This window comes from Tympanuchus pallidicinctus, unplaced genomic scaffold, assembly GCF_026119805.1.
Source record: "Tympanuchus pallidicinctus isolate F22 unplaced genomic scaffold, pur_lepc_1.0 scaffold31, whole genome shotgun sequence".
NCBI classification, from domain to species: Eukaryota; Metazoa; Chordata; class Aves; order Galliformes; family Phasianidae; genus Tympanuchus; species Tympanuchus pallidicinctus.
The window spans coordinates 7,700,023-7,726,606 of NW_026294749.1; the positions used below are offsets into that span (position 1 = coordinate 7,700,023).

Here is a 26,584-nt window from a genome sequence, read left to right on the forward strand (position 1 = left end):
GCAAACTGCTGCACGGTTACTGAAGTGAATTTGAATAGTTACTACAGAAGGAATGGCTTCAGAAATTTGATTTGCTTGGGCATGGTGTCTGAATGAAACTGAATTATTTCCAGTGCGTGATGGACAGTCAGATTTCAGTCAGCCACTGTTTGCTCACACGTGTCAACTAGTGAAAAAATTGATTTCAAACTTTACTGATATTGAAGAGTTAAATGAAGCTTTCTGTTGTGTCTCAGTGCAGCATATGAAACACAATCCCTTTAGATCAGATTTCTAGGGACTTCCTTTTGCACTCAGTCTGAATGTATATTTGTAACTGTTGACACTTGAGTTGAAATCTATGCCCTGTAGTGCCCTTAGTAACTCTGCTAACTGTAGTGAGGTACAGCTTTAACAGGAAGATATGTATATTTTTTTCCTCCTCCAGGATTTACATCTGTAAAAACACAATCCTCTGCATCTGCACAGCCTATCACAAGCACAGTGGTCTATACAAGGCCTGCAATAAGTAGTTTTTCTGCAGGTAAAGAGACCTCGAAACAAGCATCATCATATTGGCAGACTGATCCGTGTGACCCGTGTTTGCAGAACAAAGCCACAGACAGCAAGTGTGTCACTTGCCAAGCTGCTAAAGTGTCAACAGCTGAGAGTACAAAACAGACGATGAGCTCAAGTCCGAGTGGCTCCACAAAGGCAGCAGCCTCTCCAGTGGGGATGCTGGGCTTTGGAGACAAATTCAAGGCAGCGCCTGGAACGTGGGATTGTGATACTTGTCTGGTCCAGAACAAACCTGAAGCTACCAAATGTGTAGCATGTGAGACACCAAAGCCTGGGATGGGAGTAATGCCTACTCTGGCATTGCCAGTGACCACAGAGAGCTCGGTGACTGTGACATCCTCCTCCAGCAGCACTGACACCACAGTCACTCTGGGCTTTGGAGACAAGTTTAAGAAGCCAAAAGGCTCTTGGGACTGTGCAACATGCTTTGTATCAAATAAGGCAGAAGATAGCAAATGTGTAGCCTGTCAGTCCGAGAAACCAGGTATGGCCTTTTTTTTTATTATTATTTTTTTTAACCTCCTGTTAAGACGACCTGTTGTTTCCATCTTAGTCTGTGGTTTTCGTTATGGAATTAAAAAAACAACAAAAAAAACATAGAAAATATTTTGTACACAACAGCCAGATGTGATTGGTGGATTAGTGCCTGTCTGCAAGAGTGACTGCAGGCACTTTCAAGGTGTCAGCCCAGGTTCCAGCCTATCCCATTAATTGAACTGATTGTGCAGTGTGTTAGTACAGAGCTGAGTCAAAGCAAATACTCCCTGCATTGCTGTTGGTGAGGAAAGATGTCTGAACTGGGTGGCTTAATTTAAGAACTATTCACTGATTTTTCACCAGAAAAAAATGTGAACTCTGTAGCTGGAGTTTTAAAAAAAAAACAAAACAACTTTTTCAAAAAAGTAAAAATCATATTTATAAACCACGGTCAAAAATATCTCCACTCACCTCTTGTATTACATGAGGGGAGATAGGAAGCTGGATTTCAAGACTGTGTAGTCCTAACTAGTCTTCTTTAGCTAAAACAAAACCTGATGTCCAGGTATCCCAGTGAAGGGCAGTGGTAGGCTTCAAGAACACAGGTAACCCACTGGGTTCTTCAGTCTGGTTCTGGATTGTCACCCTCTGTTTGACATTGTAAATGTCTTGACTCTACACATCATTTAATATACTAATATGTCAAGAAACACATTTTCAAATATATTTCTGAAGAAAAAAAAAATAAGGACCAACTAGATTTTGGTTTTGTGATCATCCTGTACAATAAAAGTGAAATTTCATCAGGTAAGATAATGCATTTCAGGGGGAGCTGATTCTCTTGGAGAGCCTCTGAGAACCTTTATCTGAAACTGCAGCTGTTGCAAGGAGGGATTTTGAAAATGCAGGGCTTACTGTTATCCTCCTGGTGGAGGGAACTGCATGGATATGTTACATCTGTGAAGGGGAAGAGTGTTGAAAATAAGATGAGGATGAAATCCGCTGGGTATACCATGAAAGAGAAACCCTGCCTTTATTGTTTCAAATACAAGGTTTTTTTTTTGTTTTTTTTTTTTTTTTTTTGCCTCCCTTTTAAAACTGCCCTCAGTGATTTAAAACAGTTGGAGTAAAGATGTCAGTGTGATGCTTTTGTGCCTTCTGTGTGGCTGCTTCAATCCTCATGCTTGTGGAGCTACAAGTTTTCTGCCGCAGCATCAACTATTCCTTTGCAGGGAGAAAAGTCAGAAGGAAAGCAATGTCTTTCAGGCCTCTTTTATGGAGGTTTCTGCTGCTCTTGATGACAGTGCAGCTTGTGTGCTGAACAGAGCTGCGTGTCTGGAAGCTTTGGGTTCCTTTCTGTTTGTTTCATGATGGTATAGTTTCCAACATGTCTGACTTTGGAATTTGGAGATAAATAAATCTGATAAATTCTTAGCTTCACATCACTTTACACTCATCACTGATTTGTGTGTGCTAACATTGACTATGGGTTACTTGTGTCAGCAGAAATTATTTTGGTAAGTTTAGTTGATAAGAATATCCATGAATTACGTCTGAACTGGGCTGTGTTGTTGAATTGTATGAATAGCTGTTGTTTGATGTTTCACTGTTACACCTGTCTGATTTGTAAACTCGAGAGCATTTGAGAGGTTCTTAAACTTCATGTTCACTTTATAACTCAAGCAGAGTGTTTAATTACTGCTTATCTCCTAGGGAGTTCAGTGCCTGTGACCAGCAGCAGTGCGTCTGCATTTGCTGCTCCTTCTGGACAACTTCTGGATTTAGACAAATTCAAGAAGCCTGAAGGAAGCTGGGATTGTGAGGTCTGCTTGGTCCAAAACAAACCGGAGGCCACAAAGTGTGTAGCCTGTGAAAGTGCAAAGCCAGGCACCAAAGCAGAGTTCAAAGGTAATACTGAGTGGTTAAAATGAGGATGTGCATTCTGCAGTTTGTTTTGCTTTGACTTTTTTTAAAGCTCAGTTAGTTTTTTTCCTTAGAGCTATGGCAGGTCTGTTCATTTTTTCCTGTAGGAGTATTGTCTAGGTAAGGTCACAGGTATGTTTCCACACATTTTCCCAAGAATAAATGTATGCTTTTTAGAGAAAGGCCTTTTTTAACAACATGCTTGTTCTTACATGATGTTCATTCGCAGTTTAGACAAAAAGTGTAATAATAATGTAATGTGTATTACATCTAATACCAGTGCACATCTGAAAGCCAAGCAGCAGACAGAAAAATACCATTGTGAAAAGGTTTATTTAGAGAGAAGCGTGAGGGAATTTTGTTTTCTGTTTTGATTTTGGGTTATTTTTTGTGTTTTATTTCTACAGTTTTGATTGGGAAGTTTGGGACTAGAAACTCGCTAAGTAGCTGAAGCCTTCATGTGCCACAGATGTACCATAGAGTACAAAGTAAACGTTATTTCTTACTTCTGCAGGTTTTGATGCTTCTGCTGTGTCCACAAATGCTGCAATGCCATCATTTACATTTGGTGTTCAGTCATCATCCTCTGATTCTCAAACATCGAGTACCGCAGGAAGTTTTAAATTCGGAGAACAAGGGAGCTTCAAGTTTGGCATTGCATCGGAATCTGCATCTTCTAGCGCTGCGCCTGGGGGATTCAAGTTTCCTAGCAGTTCTGGGAACTTCAAATTTGGAGTTTCATCCTCGGACTCTAAATCAGAAGAGAATAAAAAGGAAGATAAAAGTAACAATTTTACCTTTGGCCTTCCGTCTACAAGTAGTCCAGCTCCTTTAACGTTTCAGTTTGGGACAGCAAGCCTGGGACAGCAGGAAAAGAAAGAGCAACAACCAGTATTGGGAGGTTTCAGTTTTGGTTCAAGTTCTACTTCTTCCATAACTACCAATGAGAATAAAACCGCAGTCGCTGGCTTCACTTTTGGAACTGTGGCAGAAAATGAAGTTGCGTCAGCTTCTTTTGCATTTAAGAAACCAGATGAGAGAAAGGACGAAACTCCTCCAACCAAGGGAGGCTTCTCTTTTGGTAACGTGGAGTCGGCACCTGCCTCGCAGTTTGTTTTGGGAAGGACAGAAGAGAAACAGGATTCTGTCAGTTCTGCTGCTCCGTTGGTGTTTGGGAAGAAAGCTGACAGTGAAGAGTCAAAGGCACAACCTGTCTTTTCCGTCGGGCAGTCTGAGCATACCAAAGAAGAAAGCACAGCAAAACCTATGTTCAACTTCAGCTTTGTTAAACCATCAGAGAAGGAAACCGAGCAGGCAAAGCCAGCTTTTTCATTTGGGGCCCAAGCCAGTACTTCAGGTAAGCAGAATATCTTTTGTCTTCAACTGTCTACGTCCCTCAAATAGTACCTCTGAAGTCATGAGTTACAAAATCTGTAGGAGCTGATAGGTTCACGTACTGGAGCTTTAGAAGAAGCTTAACTACTGTATGTAGTGTAATTTCTGTTCCAGTTGTTGATGTACAGACAATTATTAGCAATTCCTATTTCAATTTCAGTGAGTTTTAAGACTAGGTTTGGACAAGAAGAAAAGAAATCGTTGCACCTTAATGAATTTGTGTTGCATCCCACACGAACACAGATGATTTGTATGGTTTCTGTGCTAGCACCATCATTGGTGGTCAAGTTTTTAGTGTGATGACATAGAGGCTTCATGCTGTGGTTTTCATAGTGAAGGGAGATCTGTGAAAGTTGTCTCATTCGTGTGTACTTGCAGCTGTGCTGCCGGGTGTACTGCTGCAGTTCTACTGCCACAAAGGTGTGGAAGTAATTCAATAGATACCGCTCAGTTCTGTGTGTGTTTTATCTTCTGAAAGACTGGACTGAAAGATTTTAGTAACAATTACTGTGTGGAAAAATTCTGATTGTAATTCCATTTTGTATGACTTACCATGGTGTAGAGAACAGAGTTCGTTACTAACTTCTGCTAACTTTGGAAGTAAAAAGGAAAAGAACAGGGGGAATAAAAGCAATGCATAGGGTTGTGGTATTTTTAATCTTTGTAGTCTTACGATTGAGCTGCTAGTGAGCAGATTGGGGATTGTGGGATTTGGTGGAGGGGAGGTTGTATTGTTTTGGCTTTTTTTGTCTTCCAGTTGAAGTTCTGGAGTTTGATTTAGTCATGGGAATTTGACAAAACACCTTGTGTAACAAGGAGACTTTAACAAGCCTTCTTCAACACAGTGGAGAGTTCCTTACAAGTGGCATAGATGGAAAAAGGTCCATAACTGCTGGAAAAAACGGCAGTGGGAAATGAAGAACAGGGTCAGGTGTAATAATGAGAGAGCAGAAGCTTAGGGAAAGCTGAAGAATTGTATACTTAAAAAAAAAAAAAAAAGCTTTAAATCTAAAATTGCACTCAGTACTTTGTGACAGCTTTGTAACAGAGGGCTGTTCTCCATGGCTCCCAAAAGCAGGTCTTGAAAGTACTGAAGTGCAGTGAGCTTAAGCTATAAGAGCAAGGCTGCAGGATGATCAGCTTAGTAGCTGGCTTTCGGGCTGTAGGCTCAGGGCTGTAACTTCAGGAGAGGCTACAAAAGAAACTGTTCCACTGTTGTTGTTTTGTTTTGTTTGTTTGTTTGTTTGCTGTGTTCTATTTAACAAACTATAGAAGTGTTGCAGGTAATTGATGTTCTTCTGGGAGCATCTGAAAGATATTTTTGTTTGAAGAGATGTACTGGTTAAATCTGGTTCTGGTTATTACAGCCAATGCTTGGTGTCTGTAACTGCTAAAGCCTACAGCTGTGGTGGTGTCATCGTTCTTCACGGTTCTCCCATTCCATTAATTGTGAATGACAGCAATCAGTGTATTAGATCTGGATCTTAAGTAATCCACAGTGGCTGCATAGTAGCTGAGGCATCAGTCAGTGTTTCTCCTTGTACAGCCTTTGGGACAGGGTCTCTGTTGCACACACTTCGGCAGCGTTTCGTGTTCTGTTCTGCCCTGCAGATCAAGGAGCAGCAAAGCCATCCTTCAGCTTCTTGAGCTCCAGTTCCTCCAGCACAGCTGTGCCCACCACTTCAGCCAACAGCAGCAGCGTGTTCGGCAGCGTCACCTCTTCCTCCAACCCTGCACCGGTTCCCACTCCCTTCGTGTTTGGGCAAGCCAGCAACACTGTGAGCAGCACTGCTTTTGGCAATTCTGCAGAATCTACAGCATCTCAGTCATTTGGCTTCTCTCAAGAAAGCAAACCAGCAACCACATCTTCCACCACTGGTGCAGCAGTTGCTCCGTTTGTCTTTGGTTCAGGAGCCAGCAGTAGCAGTGCAGCAAGTTCTGGCTTTACCTTTGGAGCCACGGCCACATCAAGTTCAACAGGTACGTTTAAGCAGGTGCTTTTGTTTTTGCTGTTAGGTCACAAAATAGGTAAGTGGAGCAGGGAAGTAGTGTTTCATGGAGAATGTGTAGGCAAAACGTATGGAAAGAAGTAGTGACTATTTACATTCAACAACATATAAACAATACTAATGCTTGGGGCTCAGGTTTTCGGGCAGTCTGGGAAATACAGTTTAGGAATCAACTGGCTGTGCTGTTATTCTGTGCAGTGGACAATCCTTTACTGGCTTTCATTTGTGTAGGAACTTGTCATCGTGAGAGTGAATTTCCCTCTTCTCAATATCAATCCAGTGCTGAAGGTTAAAAGTCAGTGACAACTTCAGGTTTTTTTCTCTCCCATACCTAAAACTATCAAGCACTGTAAATAACATCAAGATTTGTAATGAGCATCCTTCACAAGTGTATATCACAAACACAGTATTGATATATGCAACTGCTGCTTTGTAAAGGGTGACTTCTAGAGAGCATCATAGCCAGTCTTTCATTTTCTTGGTTACTGAACACAGAAACAAGAATCTGGATTTTTTTTTTTTCACATTCTATATGCATTAACTCATTGAAGTGCAGCATGAATTTAGCAGTATGGCACAAGGCTAAAGCTCCCAAATGATGTGTATTTCTGCCTAGAAACTATTGGTAATAAAATTAAACCTGTAAAGAAGCTACAACTATTCTAATCAGTTTCCTTAAACTTGTCGTTCGTGGGAATTAAATGTTATTTTTTGTATATCAGCAACAGAGAGAGAACAGCCCTAAGTTACAGCAATAAGCAGATCAGTCTAAGCCACTAGCAAGTCAGGACTTCCAGCATCTTTTTGTTAGTAAACGAAGCTATCAAAAATCTTCATAAAAGTATTTAAATACCTTTTAGTCTGTCTTACCTTCTGTTTTCCTTCGTGGAAAAACAGTCAGCCATTGTGTTGCAGAGATGGATATTTTTTCATTGCATGACGTCTGCTTAAATTGCATTAGATTACCAGTGCTATTTAGAATGTCTCTTTTTGCTCAGCAGCAGTGTGTGTGTTTGAAGTCACTGCTCAGTCATGGATTTTCTTATTATTTCTGCTGGCCATGCAGAACCAAAGCAGCTAATTGAATGAGCTTTTTTCTGTTACATGGAGGGATGGAGTTATTCTGGTAGCTGAGTTAGGTCCCTGCAAGCCTGATTTGGTCTCCAGAAATTGATAATTGTAAACACTTGGATGAGGAAGGGTGCAATTGCTGACAAGAGGAAAGATTTGCGTTCTCCCGATTCCAATAGATCAGGAGCTGCATTTTGAATGATTGAAATATTAAAAATAAATGAATGAGTATTCTTTACCCGTGATATAAATAACTCTTAGTAAACACAAGTCAGCATGTGCTATTCGTGGGAGCCTGGTTCTAGAACATGAATGGCTAACGGTATGTGGTATGGAGGTGTATGTTGACTGACTCTTGAAAGCACGCTGTTTTTCATCTTTCTTACAAGAAAAGGTATAATTCCTATTATGAAGGAGGTACTGTTTGTTGTTTTACCTACCCGGCTGCAAACATAAGCTCTGTAACAAACGAAACAGCCCAGCACATGCTGAAATTGCTCTTCTTTTCCCTGAGGGTCGTCCTCTTCATTTGTCTTTGGGTCTGGGTCTTCAGCGCCCGCTGCTGGCCCGGCCTTTGGTGCCGGTCAGCTACCAGCATTTGGCCAGAGCCAGGGCCCCGGCCAGCCGAACGCTCCCAGCTTTGGATCCCTGTCAACAACGCTGTTTTCAGCTGGCCCTCAGCCTGCGCCTCCTGCCTTCGGCTCTGTGACGAGCAGCACTCAGTCCCCTGTGTTTGGACAGCAGTCGAGCCAACAACCGGGTTTTGGCTCCGGCACCTCCAGTGCTGGTGAGTGTTGACCATCCTCTTCCTTTCTGGTCTCACAGAGAGCTTGCTTGGTCGGTGGGTTGTTTTCCATGAAGTGCATCTGAAGTTTAGTGAGTGAGATGACTTCTGCCTTGTGCACGTACTCAACTGTAAGAATTAACCTCCATAAAAGGGAGGACCAGAGATGTGCAGGTACACGTAGGTTGTACAGACAGACCAGAGCAGCAGAAGCGCTGCGCAGTTGTTTTGGGATTTGTTACAGAGTAGTTTTCAGGTTTTTTTGCCAACTTATTTGGATTGGAGACTTTCTTGTGTGAGATACATTGCTAGAACTAGACCTGTATGGGAGAAAGCTTCATTTAAAGTTCTTTTTCTGGAATATGCTGGCAAGAATGATCCTTGCAATTTAAGTGCAAGACCTGTTCCACAGTAGTAATTATTTTTTCAACTAAACACATTCATAGGTAAAACACTTGTATTTGATAACAGCATCAGATACAGAAAAGGGTTAGGGCCAGTTAGAAAAGAAAAGCCTCTTTTCTTCTCGGATGTTTTACAGAATACTCTCTGTTGAAAGCAGCCTGCATTTGTATTAATCAGTAATTAGTTGGCACACCGTGTCAGTTGCTCTTTCCTTCTGTAATGAATGAAGTAGGAGTTTAAAGAGAAAAGTCCCCGTGGTTTGTCTGTGTTACTTTGATTGTAGGAACGGTTAATGTTATTTTCCAGACTGCAGTTACACAACAAAGTTTGTTTAAATGGTAAATGATAATTCAGTACTGCAATTTGAGACTTCATTGATATATTTCAGTGCATGCAGGCATAAATTAATGGCAATACAGATAGCAGGAAACAGTTCATTAGCAGTGTGCCAGCAATCTTATTTAGAATCCCTTTATGATTCTCTAATGCAGCAAATGAAGTTTTCTAGTGTTGCTCCTGTGGTAATTTAGCGTTTCTGGTAAACCTTCCTCCCACCCCAAGGTTTGCCATCTTGAGCAATGTGTGACAGAGGTAGAGGGAGGATGATAAGGTTTTTGCTGGAAAGAATGAACTCAGATTTCATTTTCTTATTCCTTTCTGCTTCTGCCCCATCTTTCTTAGGTCCCGTATTCCAGTTTGGAAGTAGTACTTCTAATTTCAACTTTACAAGTAACCCAGAAGTATTTACTTTTGGTGCAAATCCCCCTGCACCAGCAGCACCGGTACAGCCTTCTGGCTCTTCAGGATTTTCATTCAGCCTGTCTCCAGCATTTACAGTGGGGTAAGAGACCATATCAGAATTTCACTTGAGCTTTTGGTAGTGTCAGTGGACTGTGTGCAGCCTCTACTGATGTTAAACTGTGAGGTGCTCAGATGAACATTGGAATTTATGTCTAAGCACGGCAGCTTTCCTCGCTCTGTTAGCGTGAGCAGCTAAGTGAGCAGCGCTAGCTTGACAGCAGCCTAGTTCTCAGAAATACCGTGCACCCATTGAAATGTTCTTGAAAAACAAGGTCTGCATTTAGCCACTGTGTGCTGCTTACCTGCTGAATGAGAGATTTAATTGCTTTTGGTTTCTGGAACTCTCTTCCTGTTCGTCATACGCTGCGTGTTGCCAGCTGCTAACTAGTGAGCCAGATGATAAAACAGTTGTTCTGGAATATCTGCTCAGTGCTGCTACTGCATTGTCGACTATACTGTCCTAAACTCTGCACTGCTAATTTCTTTTGATAGGACTAATGGAAAAAATATTTTCTCTGCCTCTGGATCTTCAGTTTCTGGTCGGAAGATAAAGACTGCAGTTAGACGTAGAAAGTAATCGCCGATTGGTAAAGCAACTCTGAGAGCAGCTGCTGCCCTGCATTGTTCAGTTGTTGGGATCGTACCTCATGCTGGGTTAGCTGAAGTCAGATCTGCCTAAAGGAATATAGAACTCTGCTGCCCTTTCCTTCCCTCCCTCCTTTAGTTTTTTTGTAACAAGTAGAGTTGGCACCGGGGCCGTTCTCAAGCAAACCTATTTTAGAATCCAGAAGTTACTTCTGTCCCTGACTCGGCATGGTTCGGCTATCGGGATGCGCGCAGTGCGCACTGAATGGCTTGTACAATACCTCTGCATCTGCACCGCTCCGTGCGCCCATCTGCGTTTACTGACGCCTCCGAAATGTAATTATACCAGTGAGGGGTTCTGTATAGAGTAGAGAATGTTGGTAACGAATGATTTCTATGCTGAGTTGTGCCGGTGTATGTGTGAAGTGAGTGAGTTTGGGTGTATCGTGCACTAAAATTTTCTGATAGAGGAAGACTGATTACAGGACGATTCATGCTAAGGACTTGTTAGATCTGTAGTTCTCCATTTAATAATTATATGCTATTTCTATATTTTCATTCTTACAGCCCTTTATCACCTGTCTCGCCTTTGTTATTTTATTATGAAACGTGTAAATACAGTTTTGTTTCTCTATGTACTTTTTTGGCATAACAGATCTGTGAAATGGAAATTTTAATTTTGTGTGTTACGGCCATTTTTGTTTAGTATTGTCTCAGATTTTATTATGTAAATCCCATTATTCAAAGTTGCCTAAATCCATTTAGAAAATCTTTAAAATTGGGAATTCTTAAAGTAAGTTTATTGGCTTTTCTGATCCATTTTTGTTTGGACCAAAAACCAGTATTGTACAAAGTATTAAGTATATATTTTTATATTTACTGAAATGGACTGTGGTGACTTTGGATAATAAGGAAAAGTTTAATATTAAAGCCATGTTTATTACAGTATAATTAACATGTTAAACCATGGGATAAATGCCATCAATAAAAATATGAAATATTGTCTGGCAGTTTTAACTCCAAACGAAGGCCTCGGTGACTGCAGCTGTGCTGCAAGGCAGTGTGCTCATGCCCCGTGCTGTCACATGCTTTCTGCCACCACAGTGGACTTGAGAACTCTTTAAATGAGCAGGGAACTGGAGCTTCTCACTTGTTAGAGTTTTGTTGTAGGCTTGCTAGGAGCCATAAGTGTGACTCAACTATCGTAGCTATGAGGCTAACTTCTGCTACAAAACTTAACTGTAGAAACATTCACCACAACAAAATATACCCAACTGTAAGTGGATGATGTGTTTTTTTTCCACTTCTACAGGAGTGAGAAAAGTTTCTTAGAGAGCAGACAGTCTAATAGAGGAAGGAAGGAGGCTCTTGCTTCTTCAGGGACTACAGCTGAGCTTTTGGTAAGCAATAGCATTTAGTTTATGGTTAAGATCCAGCCATTTACTGCAGCAAACAGTGAAAGCACCACTGCCATCTCATAGTGCCAGGGGAGAAAAGCCTGCATGGCCCACCTGGCTTGGAGTTGATATACATAATTTCAGATACGTTAGTGGTTACTTGGCAGCACTTTTGCCATTCAGTGCTGCTTTGCATTTCTACAGCCATACATGCCCATGTTCTGAAAGTCTTCCAACTGTGAGCTACGCTTCACAGGAGGACAAAGGCCAACTTTCACTTCTGTCAGTCTTGCAGCATGTGTAGAATGGATCAGTATTTCCATACACAGAAAAAGCGTTTAGCAACGGGACTTGAAAAGCACGGAGCTAAGCTGTTATTCACGTGGTCACATCTTACTGCTGTGGACAGATTATATGCAGTTAGATATTTCCAGGTGTCCAAATCAGAGAAATGCCACTCAGTTTTCCTCAGCCCTTTTACCTGCCAAGTATAGAACCTACAAACCGGAAAAATAAACATGCACTTGTCCAGGCAACTGGATATTTGTTTTTCCCTGGCCAGCTTTTCTGAATTGTAATTTTTTCTTTGCCTGCTCTGGACAGGGTTGTATTTTTCTCCAGGCTAAGAAAAATCTGAAGCTTTAACACTGAAATTTTATCCAGCTATGGTTCTACCTGCCTCCATCCTGGATCCCAGTTTCTAGATCACCACTACAAGAACACAAGTTCTATCTGTATTCATGGTGAAAATATAAATAGGGAACACCCAACCCAGCATGGCTTTTGTCAGTTCTAACAACCTCAGCTTCTGTCAGGCTGGGCAGCCCCTCCTCAACTTCTAGCACTCAAATCAGCAGTGCTGTTCTGCGTGTTTTGTACAGATACATTTTCTGATGATGCAATTGGAAGTGGGCTTTCTAGGTAAGACAAATGATTGCTCATAGCAAAGAATCTGAGAGTTATTATCCAAAAAGGCAGAGACTTCATTCTGGAAAGTTCTAGAAAGTTCAGTGAGGAGAAAATGCCATTCTCAACAGATGGCAAATAAAGATCAGAAAGTGTATGCAAAAAGTTCTCTTCATAAACAAAGTAGCAGCCCTTGTCAAACTAAACTAATGCAGAATATTAACATGTTACTGCTTTTAAGCTGTTTGACCTGAAGAGAGAAGAAGAGCTCGTACAAGTACTTCCATTGTCTGCCTCCAGAAGGGAAGAAAGGGTAAGAATTTCAGCAGCAGAGCGGCAGGTATGCTTCAGAGAAGAGCAGACAAAAACTGCTCTGGGAGAATTCTAAACTCTTCAAATTTTAATAGAACATCAACACAGTTGTAGATGGCCCTTTCCAAGATGCTAATGCCATAAGAACAAAAATCAAAGCTATGTATAATCATGCAAAATATTAGGCTTTTTTATTCAGTATTTTAAGTTATTCTGAATATACCAACAGTTAGCCAGAATATAAAGAGAAAACAAGTAGTATTTGTACTTTGGTAGACTTACACCCATAACACGTGTTTCAGTTAATAGTTCCTGCATGCTCCTGGAAACTCAGTCAGCTGTTTTGCTTGATATTATATGCAAGAAATAGACAAGTGCTTTCACTCCAGAGAGAAGCAAATTACGTGTGCTGTTCACAGCTCCAAAATTATATACAGGGCAATTCACTAACACTGCAGTGTAAAATGCCCTTTCCAGATAAAAAGCAGCTACCATTTCACCTCATTAGCTTTGACACATTAAATAAAAGACAATACTTAAGATAATCATGCAAAAAAAACTTGTCACATCAATATTCAGATAAAATACTTTTAAGAAGTGAGGGAATATGATCTGTGAAGCAATAATAAAGGCAGCGATAAACACTGTTTTCTTTCTACACACCTGTCACTAACTCAGTGAATGTGCCTTACTCTCCAACACCGCAGTTCCCTTCCCCTCAAAGAGTCTGCAACGACACAACTCAGGCAACTGCTTGGAAAACATTTTCTAGTTAGTTCCCTCCAATACCCAAAAGTGCAGAAAAAACACCTCATTCGAGGTGGAGTATTTCTCAGTATCTGCTTTCACCCCAGGATGACAAACAGAACAGCAGCGTTCTGCAGTTATTAAGAGAGCCACTTAATTTCAAGCTGCAGTTAATACACATCATTTCTCTCACAGTTCTTTGGCATTGGTGAGAACTCCAATACTTTGAAGGTAGCTGCCGGCACCGCTCTGGAGCAACGCATTTCCTTTAGCTGCAGAATCATTCTGCTTTAATTTGGGCTTAAGATTCGGACGGTCATCTCGGTGTCAGTTTCGGGGTAGGTCTTTGTTCATTTGGGAACGGTATTCAAAAACAGTCTGGGAGTCTGTCATCTTTTGATATCATCTGATCCCATTTCTTCTTACCACAATAGTTCCTGCTACAATATCGTAGGCTGTTCTGTTGTGCTGAAAAAACAGCAGCGTAATGAACGCAGGAAAAAATGAAGCAATAGAAAAATTCTTGATCAAAGCTCTTATCGTAGACCTGAAAAGAGAATAAAGGTATTCAGTGCCTTATTGTCACTTTTCTGCTTTCCTCGAACCCACGACCTCCAGAGTTTAGAGATTATTTTACCACCTGAACTGGAAAATATTCACAACTGAGTAATTGTTATATTGAAAGTATCTGAGAATGGCTCTTGGCAATCCAATTGCAGCAAAGCCAACAGTAAAAACACGGTGCATCTCCTCCCAAACTGCACGCTTTCCATACCATTAACATGAAATACTTACGTTGTCATACTGACATTAGAGGATGGAATGACTAACACACGACTGGGCGCGATGAGCACAGACGTATCGCATGTCACAACTCGCAGTCCAAGCAAGAACTTCCCCGGGGTTGCTCCGCCTGCTCCCCAAATACAGATTATCTGCAAAAAGAACAGTTATTTCAATTCCACAACGCACTGCAGTTCACTGCTATGGCAAACTTAGCTTTCAACTGAAAGTCACGTAGCTTCACAGAACTCAGTAAAAAGGATTTACTTCACTGGCCACTGATGATACATTTGTTTTGTTTGTTGATTTGAGAACTGCCACGTATGAATTATAGAAGTTCCAATGTAGGAGTAGTTACCTCGTAGAAGCAGACTAACAACCTGTAGATGAGAGCTACTACCATCATTTTCTGCAAATCTTCCATGGATGTATCTTCATCTATTTCTTCTATTATGTAATGCATAGCAAATTTAGAGATGTCTCTGTTGAAAATAAGATAACTTTAAAAAAAAACCACAAAACAGCAACAACAAAACACTACACAAAAGCCAGAACTCATTTGTCCCTTCTAATACTGGAATTCACTTCAGTCTGTTATTAAAAAAGAATAATAGCCTTTCAGCTTCTGTGATCTTAAGCCATCCACTAAAATTCCCAACACTGGTAGGCTTCCTTCTGAGTTGCTGTTTGGTTTTTCATTATGAAAAAATTCACTGTTACCACGTTTGCAACAGGATGGCCTATGTAGTGAGCTGCAGAACTGTTAGGAAAACTCTCATTCTTGAGAGATAAACAAGGGATTCCACAGTCCACAGATACAAGTATCTTCATTAAAAGGTAGGCGAGGGAGATGGGAACCCAAAGCGTTGTTCTCTTGTAAGGCAGAACTTGCAAGTCACCAGGCAACAAAGGACATTTCTCCTCCTTTGCATGACCAGGGTTTGTCTTCTCAGCAGTTTCAAAATGCTTTCACCGAGCAGTTGAAACTTTGAGCCATTTCCCCTACTGAAGCTATGCAAAGCAGCAGCCTGGAATCAGCTGTGTATTTTCACAAGCCAAAGCACAGATCTGACATCTGATACGTGGAATAGGCACACTTGCAATGTGTGCTCGGGAGGTGACTTTTCAGTGACCTATCCAGACTATGATTTCCATTCAAATAGGTGTGGTCCCACCTGAAAACAACCCATACGTGCACTACTTGCTCTCCTCTCTGTTCAGGATCAAAAAAGATAAGGAACAGAGAAAATGATAGTATGGCACAATCTGCTTTTGTGCAGATTGTGCAATGTTGGCCCGAAGCGTTTGTCTTCAGTGAGGACGTGCTTTTTCACGACAGCTCAGCCTGGCTCCAGCACACAGCTCACCAGCAAAAACAAATGTTTTTCTGAAGCTGCTTATAATCAACTTTGTAGCTCTTGCAAGAGCAGTAATATTCGATATGCCGTACATTAATTCAAAAAGAAAAAGATTCTCTTCCAATCACCACCACCATTTTTGCAGAAGCAATGCACGTATAGCTGTTCTCTTTCCTGTACCTTCTGTATCATTTTGGGCCTACAAAACCAAGCTAGAAATACAAGCTGCCAGGTTAGAGTTGGAGGCTTTGGCAACTGAACAGAGCTGAGAGGTTGGCATTTCATTTGCCTTCTTATTTGAACAACGAACACCGAAAATTTACACTGACGTTTATTGTGTTGGTTTTAAGCCTCTTCCCCACACCCTTCAAGCAGCAGTTCAACCTGTCCAAAAGATGTTATCTCTGTAGTATCAGTTTACATCCAGCCAACATTTGGAAGGCTGTTTTAGCAGAAACCTTCAATTCTGAAATGTAAGTGTATGACCATACTAAGCCTCCATCTCCTCATGAGACTGAAATATCTGAATGTATCAAAGTAGAGGAACTGAATCAGCTATGGAATAAGAACCATTGCAGAAGGAGAGAGCCTTTGAGGTAATTAAGCACTAAAAAAACCAAATACATCAAGTATAAAAACGTGAAGACTTTCATTCTGGTGCAGAGTTGATGCATAAGATGCTTATTCCATTTTCCCTCCAGCTTATGCACACTAAAGCCTGCAGCATGGCAACGTTCCTAGCAACCTTCCTGCTGATACATATTTGACGTGATCTGAAATAAAAACCTTTTTTAAACAAAGTTTCCCACAGAGATTTTTTAAGAGCATTTAGAAAAATTCTTGCTAATTTCCTCAAAATCATACACTGCAGGTCAGTCTAATTAATCCTTAGTAACGAGTTTGTGAGCCTACAAAATTACTCCAAAATTCTTCCCCCTGCCATCAGCTGACCCCAGATCAGGAAAGATTTAAAAGGAGGTTATCCTATAGTGGGGCTGTTTCCTCTACCTGTGCCAGTTAAGAAAGAGACATCAGATGCATAACCACAGCACATATACATCATGACACCTCAAAGAGCACAAAGACCTTAAAGCTGTACACAATAAACCTTTACACTGTTCTACTTACTTTATCCCACTGAGGTGCATAATACTTAAAACTATGGTTGCCTTTATGAAGAACAGAATGAAGAAATCCACCATCTCTGCTATGAACCTGTGTGCCAGCGAAGGGATAATGAACTCCCGACCTGCAACAGAAACAGGTAGGATTACCCAGCTTGTACTGCACTAAGAAGTTCAATTCTCTCAAGGATATTTCACAGATACCTTTCGCAAGAACACAACCAACAGCTTCATCTCAGCTCACACCAAGAATTCTTCTAAGGAAGTCTATTAATTAAAAGAACGCATCTGGATTACTTCAGTTATATGAGCCTTCAGGTTAGACCCAGAAACAGGAGCAGATGAAAGCATTAGTCACATCTGTCAGAAAGGTTCCTATGCTGTTTATTATAATACAACACAGCACAGTGCTCCACGAGCCAGAAAACATAACCCATTTCCCCAGCATCACTGGCCAACGGCAGATGGGGGCAAAATGAACAGCATTTCTGCAAATGCCTGTCCCACACACAGGAAAAGGAGAAAAAGGGGGGGGAGGGGGAAAAGGAAATTCTCACCCCAATCTCAACAAAACATCATGAAAAACATCACTGCTCTATGCTAAATTTCACCCAGAACAGTTCAGCTTCCAAAACTGCTACTGCCAGTCCCGGCCTCACAAGCTGTGCATGTGAAGCTGCAAGCCCAGGGCACTCCTGTACTTTTAAATGCAGTAAGTACAATAAAGCAGTGATTATGCAAGAGCAAGTTTTTGCTTAATGCGACTCAGCTTGTATCTTCCCTTCATAGCTGTTTACACTGGTAACTCCACATTGATACTATCTGTCAAGCAGCATGACTTACATAAGGAATACTAAAATAGATCCAGTTTGCACTGCTGAAGCATATCCAAGTTGTCAAAAAACTTCTAACAGAAGATTCTGTACCTCAGCCTCCGCTGGCCCAGCTTAAGCACGTAGCAGCAAAAAGCACAGAGCAAATGCCCTCCTCAAATGCAGCACAGTGGCTGACAGCAGCAGCAGTGCCATTTGGACACAGAGACACAGCGACCGAGGAAGGCAGAAGTTTGTGGCTGTGGAAGTATTCAAGTTATCTTAAATCCTGCTGAGACTTCAGCGTATTTCCCCCACAGCAATTTAAGGAGATGTTTTTTACATCACAAGTTAACATGTGTGGTGGGGACAGCGGAAAGCAACGCGCAGCTCAAAGCCCAGGCTGTCACATGAAGGAGGGGTCACACTAATCAGGCAGTGACACAGGGCAACTGTGTCTGAGCGTGCTTTGTTCTACTGTGCTTAGTGTAAGAGTGGTAACCTGCTACAGTAAGGCAGGGAGGGGCAAGGGGGAGAAGCATCTTAAACCACAATTAGCATCCAACTAAAGCTTGCTGCTGCCCAGCGTACAACTAAGTACGACTAACGTACAACTAACATGTTTTCACACTCGGCTGCAGGCAGACTGAGCTGGGAGAGGCGGTCACCTGCTCTGCTTTTTGACGCTCCAGCTAGAAATGTGCAAAGTTCAGCTGAAAAAAGTGACAGCCTATGTTACATAAGCACACAGGGCTGTAAACTACAGCAGCACCAGGATGGAAACATGTCCTCTCCTGCCAAGCTTGCTCCAAGGACAATAATCCGCAGCAGAAAAGGAGATGTAATCACTTGAGCTGTTCCAGATGCATCCCCTCGCAAGCTGGAGCACAAATGACTGCATCGGAGCACGGGAGCACGCAAAGAATTCCCTTAGGAAGGCCGGGTGTCACGACAGTAACGAGCATTCAGAATGACCACATTCACCAGCAGGAAGAGCAATCTGTGCCCCCAGCTGCCTTGGGCATACTGCATTTGTTCCTGAAGAGCTACGTAAAAACCCAGGAAACATTTCCATCCACCTTTGTATCCTCTGCCTTAGGGACAGGGAGCTTCTGTTCAAAAGCAATCTATAAAAGCAATCTATAACCCCGAACGAAAGCAAACACTGCTTTGCACCGCAACCAAGCAAACCACGTTTAAAAGTCAGAATCCCTTCTCTTCGAAGAGAACAAGAAAAAAAAGGAAGGAAAAATGCTCTCCGGGGAGCGAGCTCACACCAACGGCACAGCTCTGCCCGCTGCACTTTGCCCTGCGGAGGGCCAGGACACCTGGCTTTTTTCCAGGGGCCTCGGCAGCACAGTCGGATGGATGCCCGTCCATCGGCAGCCCCGGAATAAAGGAGGCGGCCATTCCAGCAGCCGGCGGGGAAGCACCTGCACGCTGCCCGCGTTCTCTCGCACGCGATCAGTTTGCTTTGCTCTCAAGAGAACGCAAACAGAAGCACTGCTATACACACTCCGCAAATACTGACATCTGAAACGAACTCCAGTTCCCGCTGCCAGCCCCACGGCTCCGCTTCTTCCCTTCGACTTGGCCAGGCGATGTCACCGCAGCACGGAAAGGAGCAGATGAAGTCAGCTCGGCTCCAGTCACCCGAACCGCGCTAGGAACGAGCGGCATCCACACGAACACGGCACAAACGCGGCCCAGGCCGCCCTCACTCACCTGCCGGCCGGCCCGCAGCCTCCCGCGGGGCCGCAGTGCCGCCGCCGGAGCCGGGAGCCGCGCGGGGCAGCGGGGAGAGCCCGGCGGCAGCCGGCGGCCAAGAGGAGACGGGGGCGGGCGAGGGGGGGGCGCGGGGCCCCGGAGCGGCGGCGGCGGCGGGCGGCGAGGCGAAGAGGTAGAAGGGGCTGTAGTAGGCGGCGGGAGCGGAACCCGGCGGGGCTGAGGGAGGGGGCGGCGGCGGCGGGGCGGCGAGGCGGGCAGCGGGGCCGGCGGCGAGCAGGGCGGGCAGGCCGCAGTGCCAGCTGAGGTAGCCGCAGTACGAGTCCCACAGCCACTGGTGCACCCGCCGCGCGTACTCCGCCGCGCTCAGCGCCTTCCCCCCGTCGTCGCTCCCCGCGGCCGTCGGTGCGGAGCGGGACGGCGGAGGCGGCGACGCGGGAACGGCCTCTCCGCCGCCGTCGCTCCTGTCCTCGGCGCCCCCGGCCGTCGCCGCCGCTCCGGCGCCGCTGCGGGCCGTGCCCGGCTCCGTGCCGGGATCCGCCATCTCCGGCAGCGCCGCTGACGCCGAACGCCGCCCGAACCGCGCACGCGCCAGGGCGCGCCTCGCCTCTCCCTCTCGGCGCGGGGGTGAGCGGGGAAAGCCGAAAAACTCCGCGCGCCGGGAGGGAAGCGGCTTTCCCACCCCTGTGCCGCCAGATGGTATCGCCCAGCGCCGAGGGAGGGCCGCGCTTAGGCCGGGGAGCTTCCGAGCGCCCCTAGCGAGGGGAGCAGCGGCCCCGCAGCCGCCCCGGCTGGGCGCAGGCAGGGCCACTCCGCCCCGCCCCGCCCCCACCGTGCAGTGTGAGGGCGCGAGGCGCCGCGGCTCCTCAGCGAGTCAGCGCCGCTCCCTTCCCGCCTGTGTGTGACGCAGTGAAGAGTTTCTTTCGAAATCCGAAAGAAAAGCGATAATCCGACCAACTGGGAAACAGTGGCACTGGGAAACAAGGATCTAGTTTGCTAGATCGCTGGGAAGACTTGTGGATTTCAAATGCAGGCTTGGCATTGCTCAGCCTTTTCTCCTCTGCAGCTCTGTTGAGTATTAGCGCCACGACCGGGTTTTTTATGACGTGCTTTTAATGGAGACGGTGTTAATTGTGGAAGTAGCGGTGTTCAAAAAGCAGTCTTATGTTATTCCAACAAGAAGATGGTTTTTCTTCTTCCGCGCTCAGTCCCCTCAGGCCTTTAACCGAGATGATCTTTTAACGTCTTAACAGTGACGCTCAGAGAGCGGTTTCTCAGTCCCTTGACAGACAGAGCGCGCAGCCTTTGCGAACACGAGCGCAGCGTTAACAGAACAGCGCGCCATTGCCCGCGCCTCAGCTGCTCTCTGCCATCTGGTGGATACGCGGAGTCACTGCTTCGATACTTCCCATTTCCACAAAGGAAGCGATGTTCTGAATAACTAAGCCGGTATCGCACAACCGCAGGGTGGCTGAGGCTGGCAGGGCTCTCTGCCCACCTGGCCCAGCTCTGCCCCAGCAGCGTGCTCAGAGCCGTGGCCAGGCGGCTTCTGGACATCTCCAAGGAGGCGACCCCGCAGCTCCTGGGTAGCCTGTGCCTGTGCTCCATCACCTGCACAGCACAGAAGTGATGTCTGGTGGTTAGACAGAACCTCCTGTGTGCCAGTTTGTGCCCAGTGCCCCTTGTTCTGCTGCTTTCTACCTGAGAGGCCCCAGCCTGTCCTGGGTTTGGCCCTTCTCCTTGTTGCGCATGAAGCGGTCCTTTTACAGAGGAGCTGTTGAAGAAAGCGTGAGATCTCACAAGAAAAACACTGTTTACATATGAAAACTTACATCAAAATCTCTCGTGCATCTTACCAGCTAATTTGCAGCCTAGTGAACATTTGACCCACGGAGGTTTATAAAAATGAACAGGCTAGTTACACCATACACATTCATTCCGCAACAACGTATGCACCACAGATACTGTTCTCTGTTTAGATTCAGAACAGAAGCACAATTTCAAAGCAGTGCAGACTGTATGGCAACTGCTGAATTACAGCCTGAACCTCTGATTGACCCACCTGAGACGAGCACTGAGTCAGCCACAGGAGCACAGGTGAAGGCAATTCAGCTGTGTGCCGGAAGGGGGGGAGCCTGGCTACACCTCTCCTAGACCTGTTTAAGAGCTGGCTGCCAGTGTGAAAGGGTCTGTTTTTGGAGATCCCTCAGTTTGAAGTTTTCCAGTGAGCCCAGGACAAGGGTAAGCTCTTTGTCTATTCTTTTTTGGTGTAATAACCTGCTTAGCCACACTCTCTTGTATATTTCTTAGTTATAGCATCTGTGCATTCATTGATTATACAGCAGACCAATCTGGAATACATGGCATATCTCCTGTGGCAGCATGTAGTAAGAAGAAAAGACTGATAGAATGTTAGGACTGCTCAGCATTTAGTGCTTCATTCCTTGCTGCAGTAAGTCTTTAAACACAGCTCACGTTTGCTGGTGAGGATGTGGATGCAACTGACCGCAGTTGGGATCTTTCTTCAAATCATCATTCTGCAGCTTGGTGACTATTTTTAAACTCAAGATGTATGTAATGATTCTTTCAAAAAGGAGCTTTTTACATTTAATTGTACATGAATTCATATAGGGTAGAATCAGAACCTAAGATTTATCTTGTTTATTTTGCATTCTTTTGCATTTTTGAAGACAGGTTGCAGAGAGCAGCCTGAAAACACACAGCAAATATTTTTCCCAAGGATTGCAGCTGACGAAACACAGTTATGACTTAGTGCCACATGGCTGACTGCATACTTGATAAAAGAAGTCTGCATGTTTAACAAGTCTCTCTCCCATTCTACTTTTCTGGTGCCTAATACTGCATGGACTTTATTGGCCTCCATGCCTCCAGTTATCAGCATTACCTTGTGTCTTTTAATGTAAGGCCTCCTTCCTTATCTTTTCAACCTCTGCTCTCTGACAAAGTTCTCAGGTGTGGTCAGACCTTCAAGCACACAGTGTGACTGGACAGGACTCCTTCCTGTTAAGAAACTCATCAATTGTGCTTGGGTCTTGCACGCTGCAGGAGTGTGAGTGTAGAGAGAAGGCTTAGCCACAAGGGGGTTTGCTCTGAAATGTTTAAAAGGAGGCTGATACAAGCAAACCAGCCTCGAGGAGAAAGCTCAACCCTTTGGAAGAACTAAAGGAGTTTGTCCTTGTAGCAAGTCAGAGCTGCATCACTGTTTTCTGTTCACCAGAAGGCATTTTAGACTTGCTTTGTGCAATACCTTCACGGGAGCACATGGCTTCCTGTTTTTGTGCAAGAACTTCATCCCTGTTTGAAGCTGGATTTAAAACATGGTTCAGTGGTTCAGATCAGAATGAGATCTTTTACAGAACAAATCATGATTATGATTTGAAGATGAAACAGTCTTCCCACAAGTGAAATATGGGAGGGACTGCTCCTGGAGCTTGTTAACATGGGAAGGATGTACCCAAAGGCATGTAGAGAAACAATGGGAAAGGCTGAAAATAGAAGGTAGACCTTATAAACTTGTTCAGGTCATGACATCTCCCTAGACAAAATCTCTGGAAGACACAGGTGTACCTAGAAATGAGAACCACAAACAGCTGGGTTCCAGTGCTGTCACAGAAGTTACATGCACACAACTTCACCTGCTCACATGCAGCACAAGCACTGCTTGCTGTCAGGTGAGTGATGGCTGCTGGTGTGCTGATGTTTCCTTAGATGGGAGGAGCAGCTACTGCTTCTCAGTTAAGCTAATGAGATGGCACTTAAGATGGGGAGGGCGTGTGGGACAAACAGTACGGCACAGTAAGCTCTGAGCAACTTTATATTTAAACAAGTACATTTTTCCTTTTTTAATCCATAAGAAGTTTACTGTTGAAAAATGCTATATACTAAGGCAAACACATTATACATATAGATTAAAGATCAGATAGCAAAACCTTGCAGAATGAGCACTACTGTTGTTATGTAGGGTTTACAATTGAAGATAGTTAAAAACCCTCAAGGATTAATGTACTTTCAAGGTAAATTAGGCACAAAATTTAGCTTGTAACTAGCTCTGCAAGCATCTCACTTTGATTTCACCATTACCAAGTATTACAAGTGATCAAAAACATATGCTGGCTGCAAAACTTTAAAATTTTATTGTACTGTGTGCTGAAATAGTACAAATGTATACAGGACTCCACCTTTGTTAAAAAAGCATGTACAATAGGGACTATAGAAAGCAGACTTGAAGGGCCAAGTGGGCTTTGTTTGGGCTGAAATGATAGGTCATAAATCTATGGCTTTGCTTTGTGGGTGTAATTGAAATTGAGTAAGTGTTAGAAATGCAGGGAAGAAACGGAAAGATATTTTAATGAGCAGAAGCTATGACAGCTATGATAGATTTTAAAGGAACTTTAACAAGCAAACTAAGTGAATCTGATGCGTGCCTCTCGCCCTGGGAAAACCACCTGCCCAGTCATGGTACTTCCCATGCCAGCTTGCTGAATAGCAAAGGTGCAGTTTGCAGGATACAGTGTGAAACTTTAACGCATGAGAGATTGTGTCTATAAACAACAACAAAAGATACCTGTGGAGCAAAAACTTTCAGGTGATTTGCTGTTAGCTCAGTGAGGCTTCAGTTTCAAAAAAATTCCTGATTCTTAAGAAACGAGAGGGTTACAGCAAGTCTGTGTGGACCAGAATAAAACCTTGTATCTCTGAAAACGCAGGGATCCTCTAAATATGTGTATTAGAAAAGTGTTAGATTAAAATATCGTATCATTTCATCTTCCATTAGGAAAATATATTGCTGAAAGTTACCCTTTTTTGCTTGCTTAAATAAAAAGATTGCCAGAGAACTACAAGGAGCTGTCAGATAGTTCTCTCAGGATGTGTTTGTACCGCATTGTACAGGACTAGCATAAGAGGTGAGAATCTCATCTTAGTCTTAATGCTGTTTTTGATTAGCAGAAACATAGAAAGGAATGCCCGGAAGCAATGTGATAACAGTGTATCATGCAGTGTTTTGACTTAACGAATAAAGTGTTTCAAACCAATGAGGTGGTTGGAAGGCAGGGGTTTCAAGCCATTACATTCACATGACATCATTGAGAAGTAAAACCGTAAGTGAAGGCAAACTGGAAACTCGAAATGCTGAGGTGCCTAACAAAAGCGTGCCAGACGAGTTATTGTTTGTAGCATGCACAGCTAATGCTTGAAGGCCTATGAGAGCAGTAGGAGCTACTGCTATTTCTAGTTGTTCACGTTGCTGCCTTGTTTCTGCTGGCTGTGGTCTGATCGCGGTCAGTGAGCGCCGGGTGCTGTCAGGTTAACCCACGATCTCTGCAGGTTCAGTGACCAACTTAGATCCATCCCACGCTGTCTTGAACTGTTCAGGAACCGGAAATTCTTTCTGGTAAGAAACAAAAGCGCCAACGCTGATTAGATAAACAGCGGATACCTCGTGAAAAGTGGTGGGATACTATTAGTGCTACATGACTGGGAATGCATTGAGAGCTCAGACATGCCAGGATTATAGAGAGGCCTTCCTCATTACCCTAGGAAGCTGTATTCAATGCCGCACAGGAAAAAGCCTTACTGCTACCTAGTTTCAAATAGCCTTGCTGTGGTACTCCTGTGTAAAAATCCCTCTCGCACCATTATTTGGGACAGCTAAGTAAATAAACCTCAGGTCAGAAACGACGTTAGGCTCCATCAATGACTGGCCTGGAAGACAGTAGAAGGGATCTGATGTGGAGATTTGGTGGGGAGACTAATTTTAAAGAGGAAAGCAAATGATATAACACATCTAAAATACCAGCCTATCATTTTACACGTGATAAACGTCGAGAGGCATAGCATTCATTGTGGGTCAGACAAAACAAAGCAGAACCTTGAGGGAAGTTTCCTTCCATTTCACGTGTTCAATGAAAGCATGAGAGATATTGGGTCCTCCTTGGTTCTCAGAGAACAAAAGTGTGGAGGAAAGGATTTCTTTCTTTCAGATCTCGCAGTGTTTTGATAGCCAGTGACTTCACACAACAGTGGCAATTTAAGGAGAGAGACTCATCAAAGATTTTTTTTTTTTTTTTTCAGAAGCAGGTAGATATGCACTCACTGAAAAATAATTCTCTTTTTATTTGCCTGAAGATCAGCATCCAGTAATCACTTTAGGAAAAGTGGAGCGTGCAGATTCTCTTGTCACATCTTTTCCTTTGTAAAGCCTAAACTCTTCTGCCATACGGTATTCCAGAGTGGAAGACTTATGGCAAGTTCAAGTTCTCTCTCGAGTCATTCAGTGCAACTTCAAAACTACTCTGTTGAGTAAGTATGCTTTACCTGCATGTTGCCTTGCTACAGTGTGACACAACAGTGGATAGCTATAGTAGAAATGATGGAGAGCCAAGTATTAAGCTCTTACTAGGACAAAAAGGAGCCTTTGAGTTAGAAAAGGCAAATCTCATGTTTAGGTGATGTTTAAGAACCATATTTTGAAAAAACACTAGAAAGAATTCTACAGATGCTGCCTGTGTATCAGCAGTCTTAGGAAGAAAATAAGTAATACTTTATCATTTCACTTGGAGCTGCATGATTTCTATCCTAACTTTAGCGTCATCCTCTTCAGTCAGAGTGCTCTCAAATAATGTGTGAAGTGAGTCCCACTGGGAGGTTATGTTTAGGAACCAACTTCAAAAAAAGAAAATTAAGTGGATGGGAGATGAAGCCATCATCTGTATTTAAAAAAAAAAAAAAAGAAAAAAAGAAAAAAAAGAGATAATGTCTAATCTTTGAAGTTTGTGCCCCTGCCAAAGAAGTCATTCTTTCTGCACTGATAGCTGAGAAAACAGAACACAGAAATTCAGTTGTTTTGGATTATCTCTTGATCGTGTTCATACATGTGGTGTGTGAGCTCTTTCTTTCCTAGCAGTTTTATCTAGCAAGGCTAGATGGGTAGAGGGAGAGAATCTCTAAAAACAATCTCACTCACATAATCGCCATCTTGGGGGATAAGGATGTTCATCTCAGAAGACTTGGCACTCACGATCTCACAATCTAATGATTCCTCACTGAGGTAGATGTGACAGCCTTCTGTTTTGTTGATGGAAATGGTTGGCACTTTCCCCATCACCTGGAAAATGAGATATACTCGTTATCGAATCTTAAAAAGCACATAAAGGCTCTATTAACCTAATTTTTATTGCCTGCCAGGTCTAATTTTGCCTGTCAGCATCTGATCTGTATGTCATCTGCCTGCATGATGCTTGTATTTGAGATAGAAGCTACCATTTGCTAAGCACTAGAAGTTCTTGGTGGTGACAACAGTGTTCTCTATGCAACTGCAAGCTTATAATACACAGCAAACTTTTAATGTATGACTTGATGCAAATTTTTTCTCCATTCTCTCTGCTTCCAGT

The 26,584-nt window shown here is 43.5% G+C and overlaps 3 protein-coding genes and 1 long non-coding RNA gene across 10 annotated transcripts in view; 2 read left to right on the top strand and 2 right to left on the bottom strand.

The window, feature by feature from the left end:
• The window catches only part of NUP153 (nucleoporin 153), a 46,674-nt gene extending 35,664 nt beyond the window's left edge, over nucleotides 1-11,010 (top strand). For all 3 annotated transcript variants that reach the window (XM_052697753.1, XM_052697755.1, XM_052697754.1), the window contains exons 16-22: nucleotides 428-1,042; nucleotides 2,749-2,943; nucleotides 3,473-4,315; nucleotides 5,965-6,333; nucleotides 7,948-8,220; nucleotides 9,304-9,463; nucleotides 9,916-11,010. In XM_052697753.1, the coding sequence (XP_052553713.1) occupies nucleotides 428-1,042; nucleotides 2,749-2,943; nucleotides 3,473-4,315; nucleotides 5,965-6,333; nucleotides 7,948-8,220; nucleotides 9,304-9,463; nucleotides 9,916-10,000 (2,540 nt within the window). In that variant the 3' untranslated portion in view covers nucleotides 10,001-11,010. The remainder of the gene's footprint in view (nucleotides 1-427; nucleotides 1,043-2,748; nucleotides 2,944-3,472; nucleotides 4,316-5,964; nucleotides 6,334-7,947; nucleotides 8,221-9,303; nucleotides 9,464-9,915) is intronic.
• Nucleotides 11,011-12,787: 1,777 nt separating this feature from the next.
• On the bottom strand, nucleotides 12,788-19,731 carry FAM8A1 (family with sequence similarity 8 member A1). The gene is made up of 5 exons (XM_052697825.1): nucleotides 19,173-19,731; nucleotides 16,640-16,760; nucleotides 14,512-14,635; nucleotides 14,166-14,305; nucleotides 12,788-13,917 (listed from the first exon to the last, which is right to left on the bottom strand). Exons 1-5 carry the CDS (start codon nucleotides 19,714-19,716, stop codon nucleotides 13,773-13,775), a joined length of 1,074 nt encoding a protein of 357 aa, XP_052553785.1. The 5' UTR covers nucleotides 19,717-19,731; the 3' UTR covers nucleotides 12,788-13,772.
• Nucleotides 19,732-19,943: 212 nt separating this feature from the next.
• Nucleotides 19,944-26,584, top strand: part of LOC128087871 (uncharacterized) — a 42,213-nt gene continuing 35,572 nt past the window's right edge. For both annotated transcript variants that reach the window (XR_008210042.1, XR_008210041.1), the window contains exon 1: nucleotides 19,944-22,864. This is a non-coding gene — a long non-coding RNA (uncharacterized LOC128087871). The remainder of the gene's footprint in view (nucleotides 22,865-26,584) is intronic.
• CAP2 (cyclase associated actin cytoskeleton regulatory protein 2) overlaps nucleotides 23,304-26,584 on the bottom strand; it is a 64,808-nt gene continuing 61,527 nt past the window's right edge. For all 4 annotated transcript variants that reach the window (XM_052697801.1, XM_052697804.1, XM_052697803.1 and 1 more), the window contains exons 12-13: nucleotides 26,158-26,298; nucleotides 23,304-24,582 (exon numbers count right to left, since the gene is read on the bottom strand). In XM_052697801.1, the coding sequence (XP_052553761.1) occupies nucleotides 24,499-24,582; nucleotides 26,158-26,298 (225 nt within the window). In that variant the 3' untranslated portion in view covers nucleotides 23,304-24,498. The remainder of the gene's footprint in view (nucleotides 24,583-26,157; nucleotides 26,299-26,584) is intronic.

What these genes read in the sequence shown, in the direction of transcription:
- FAM8A1 (XM_052697825.1), bottom strand. Translation starts at nt 19,716, where the DNA reads ATGGCGGATCCCGGCACGGAGCCGGGCACGGCCCGCAGCGGCGCCGGA. An exon ending in GGCTGCGGGCCGGCCGGCAG is followed by an intron (nt 16,761 to 19,172) that starts GTGAGTGAGGGC and finishes TTTCTGTTGCAG; the next exon opens with GTCGGGAGTTCATTATCCCT. An exon ending in TCTAATGTCAGTATGACAAC is followed by an intron (nt 13,918 to 14,165) that starts GTAAGTATTTCA and finishes TTCTCTTTTCAG; the next exon opens with GTCTACGATAAGAGCTTTGA.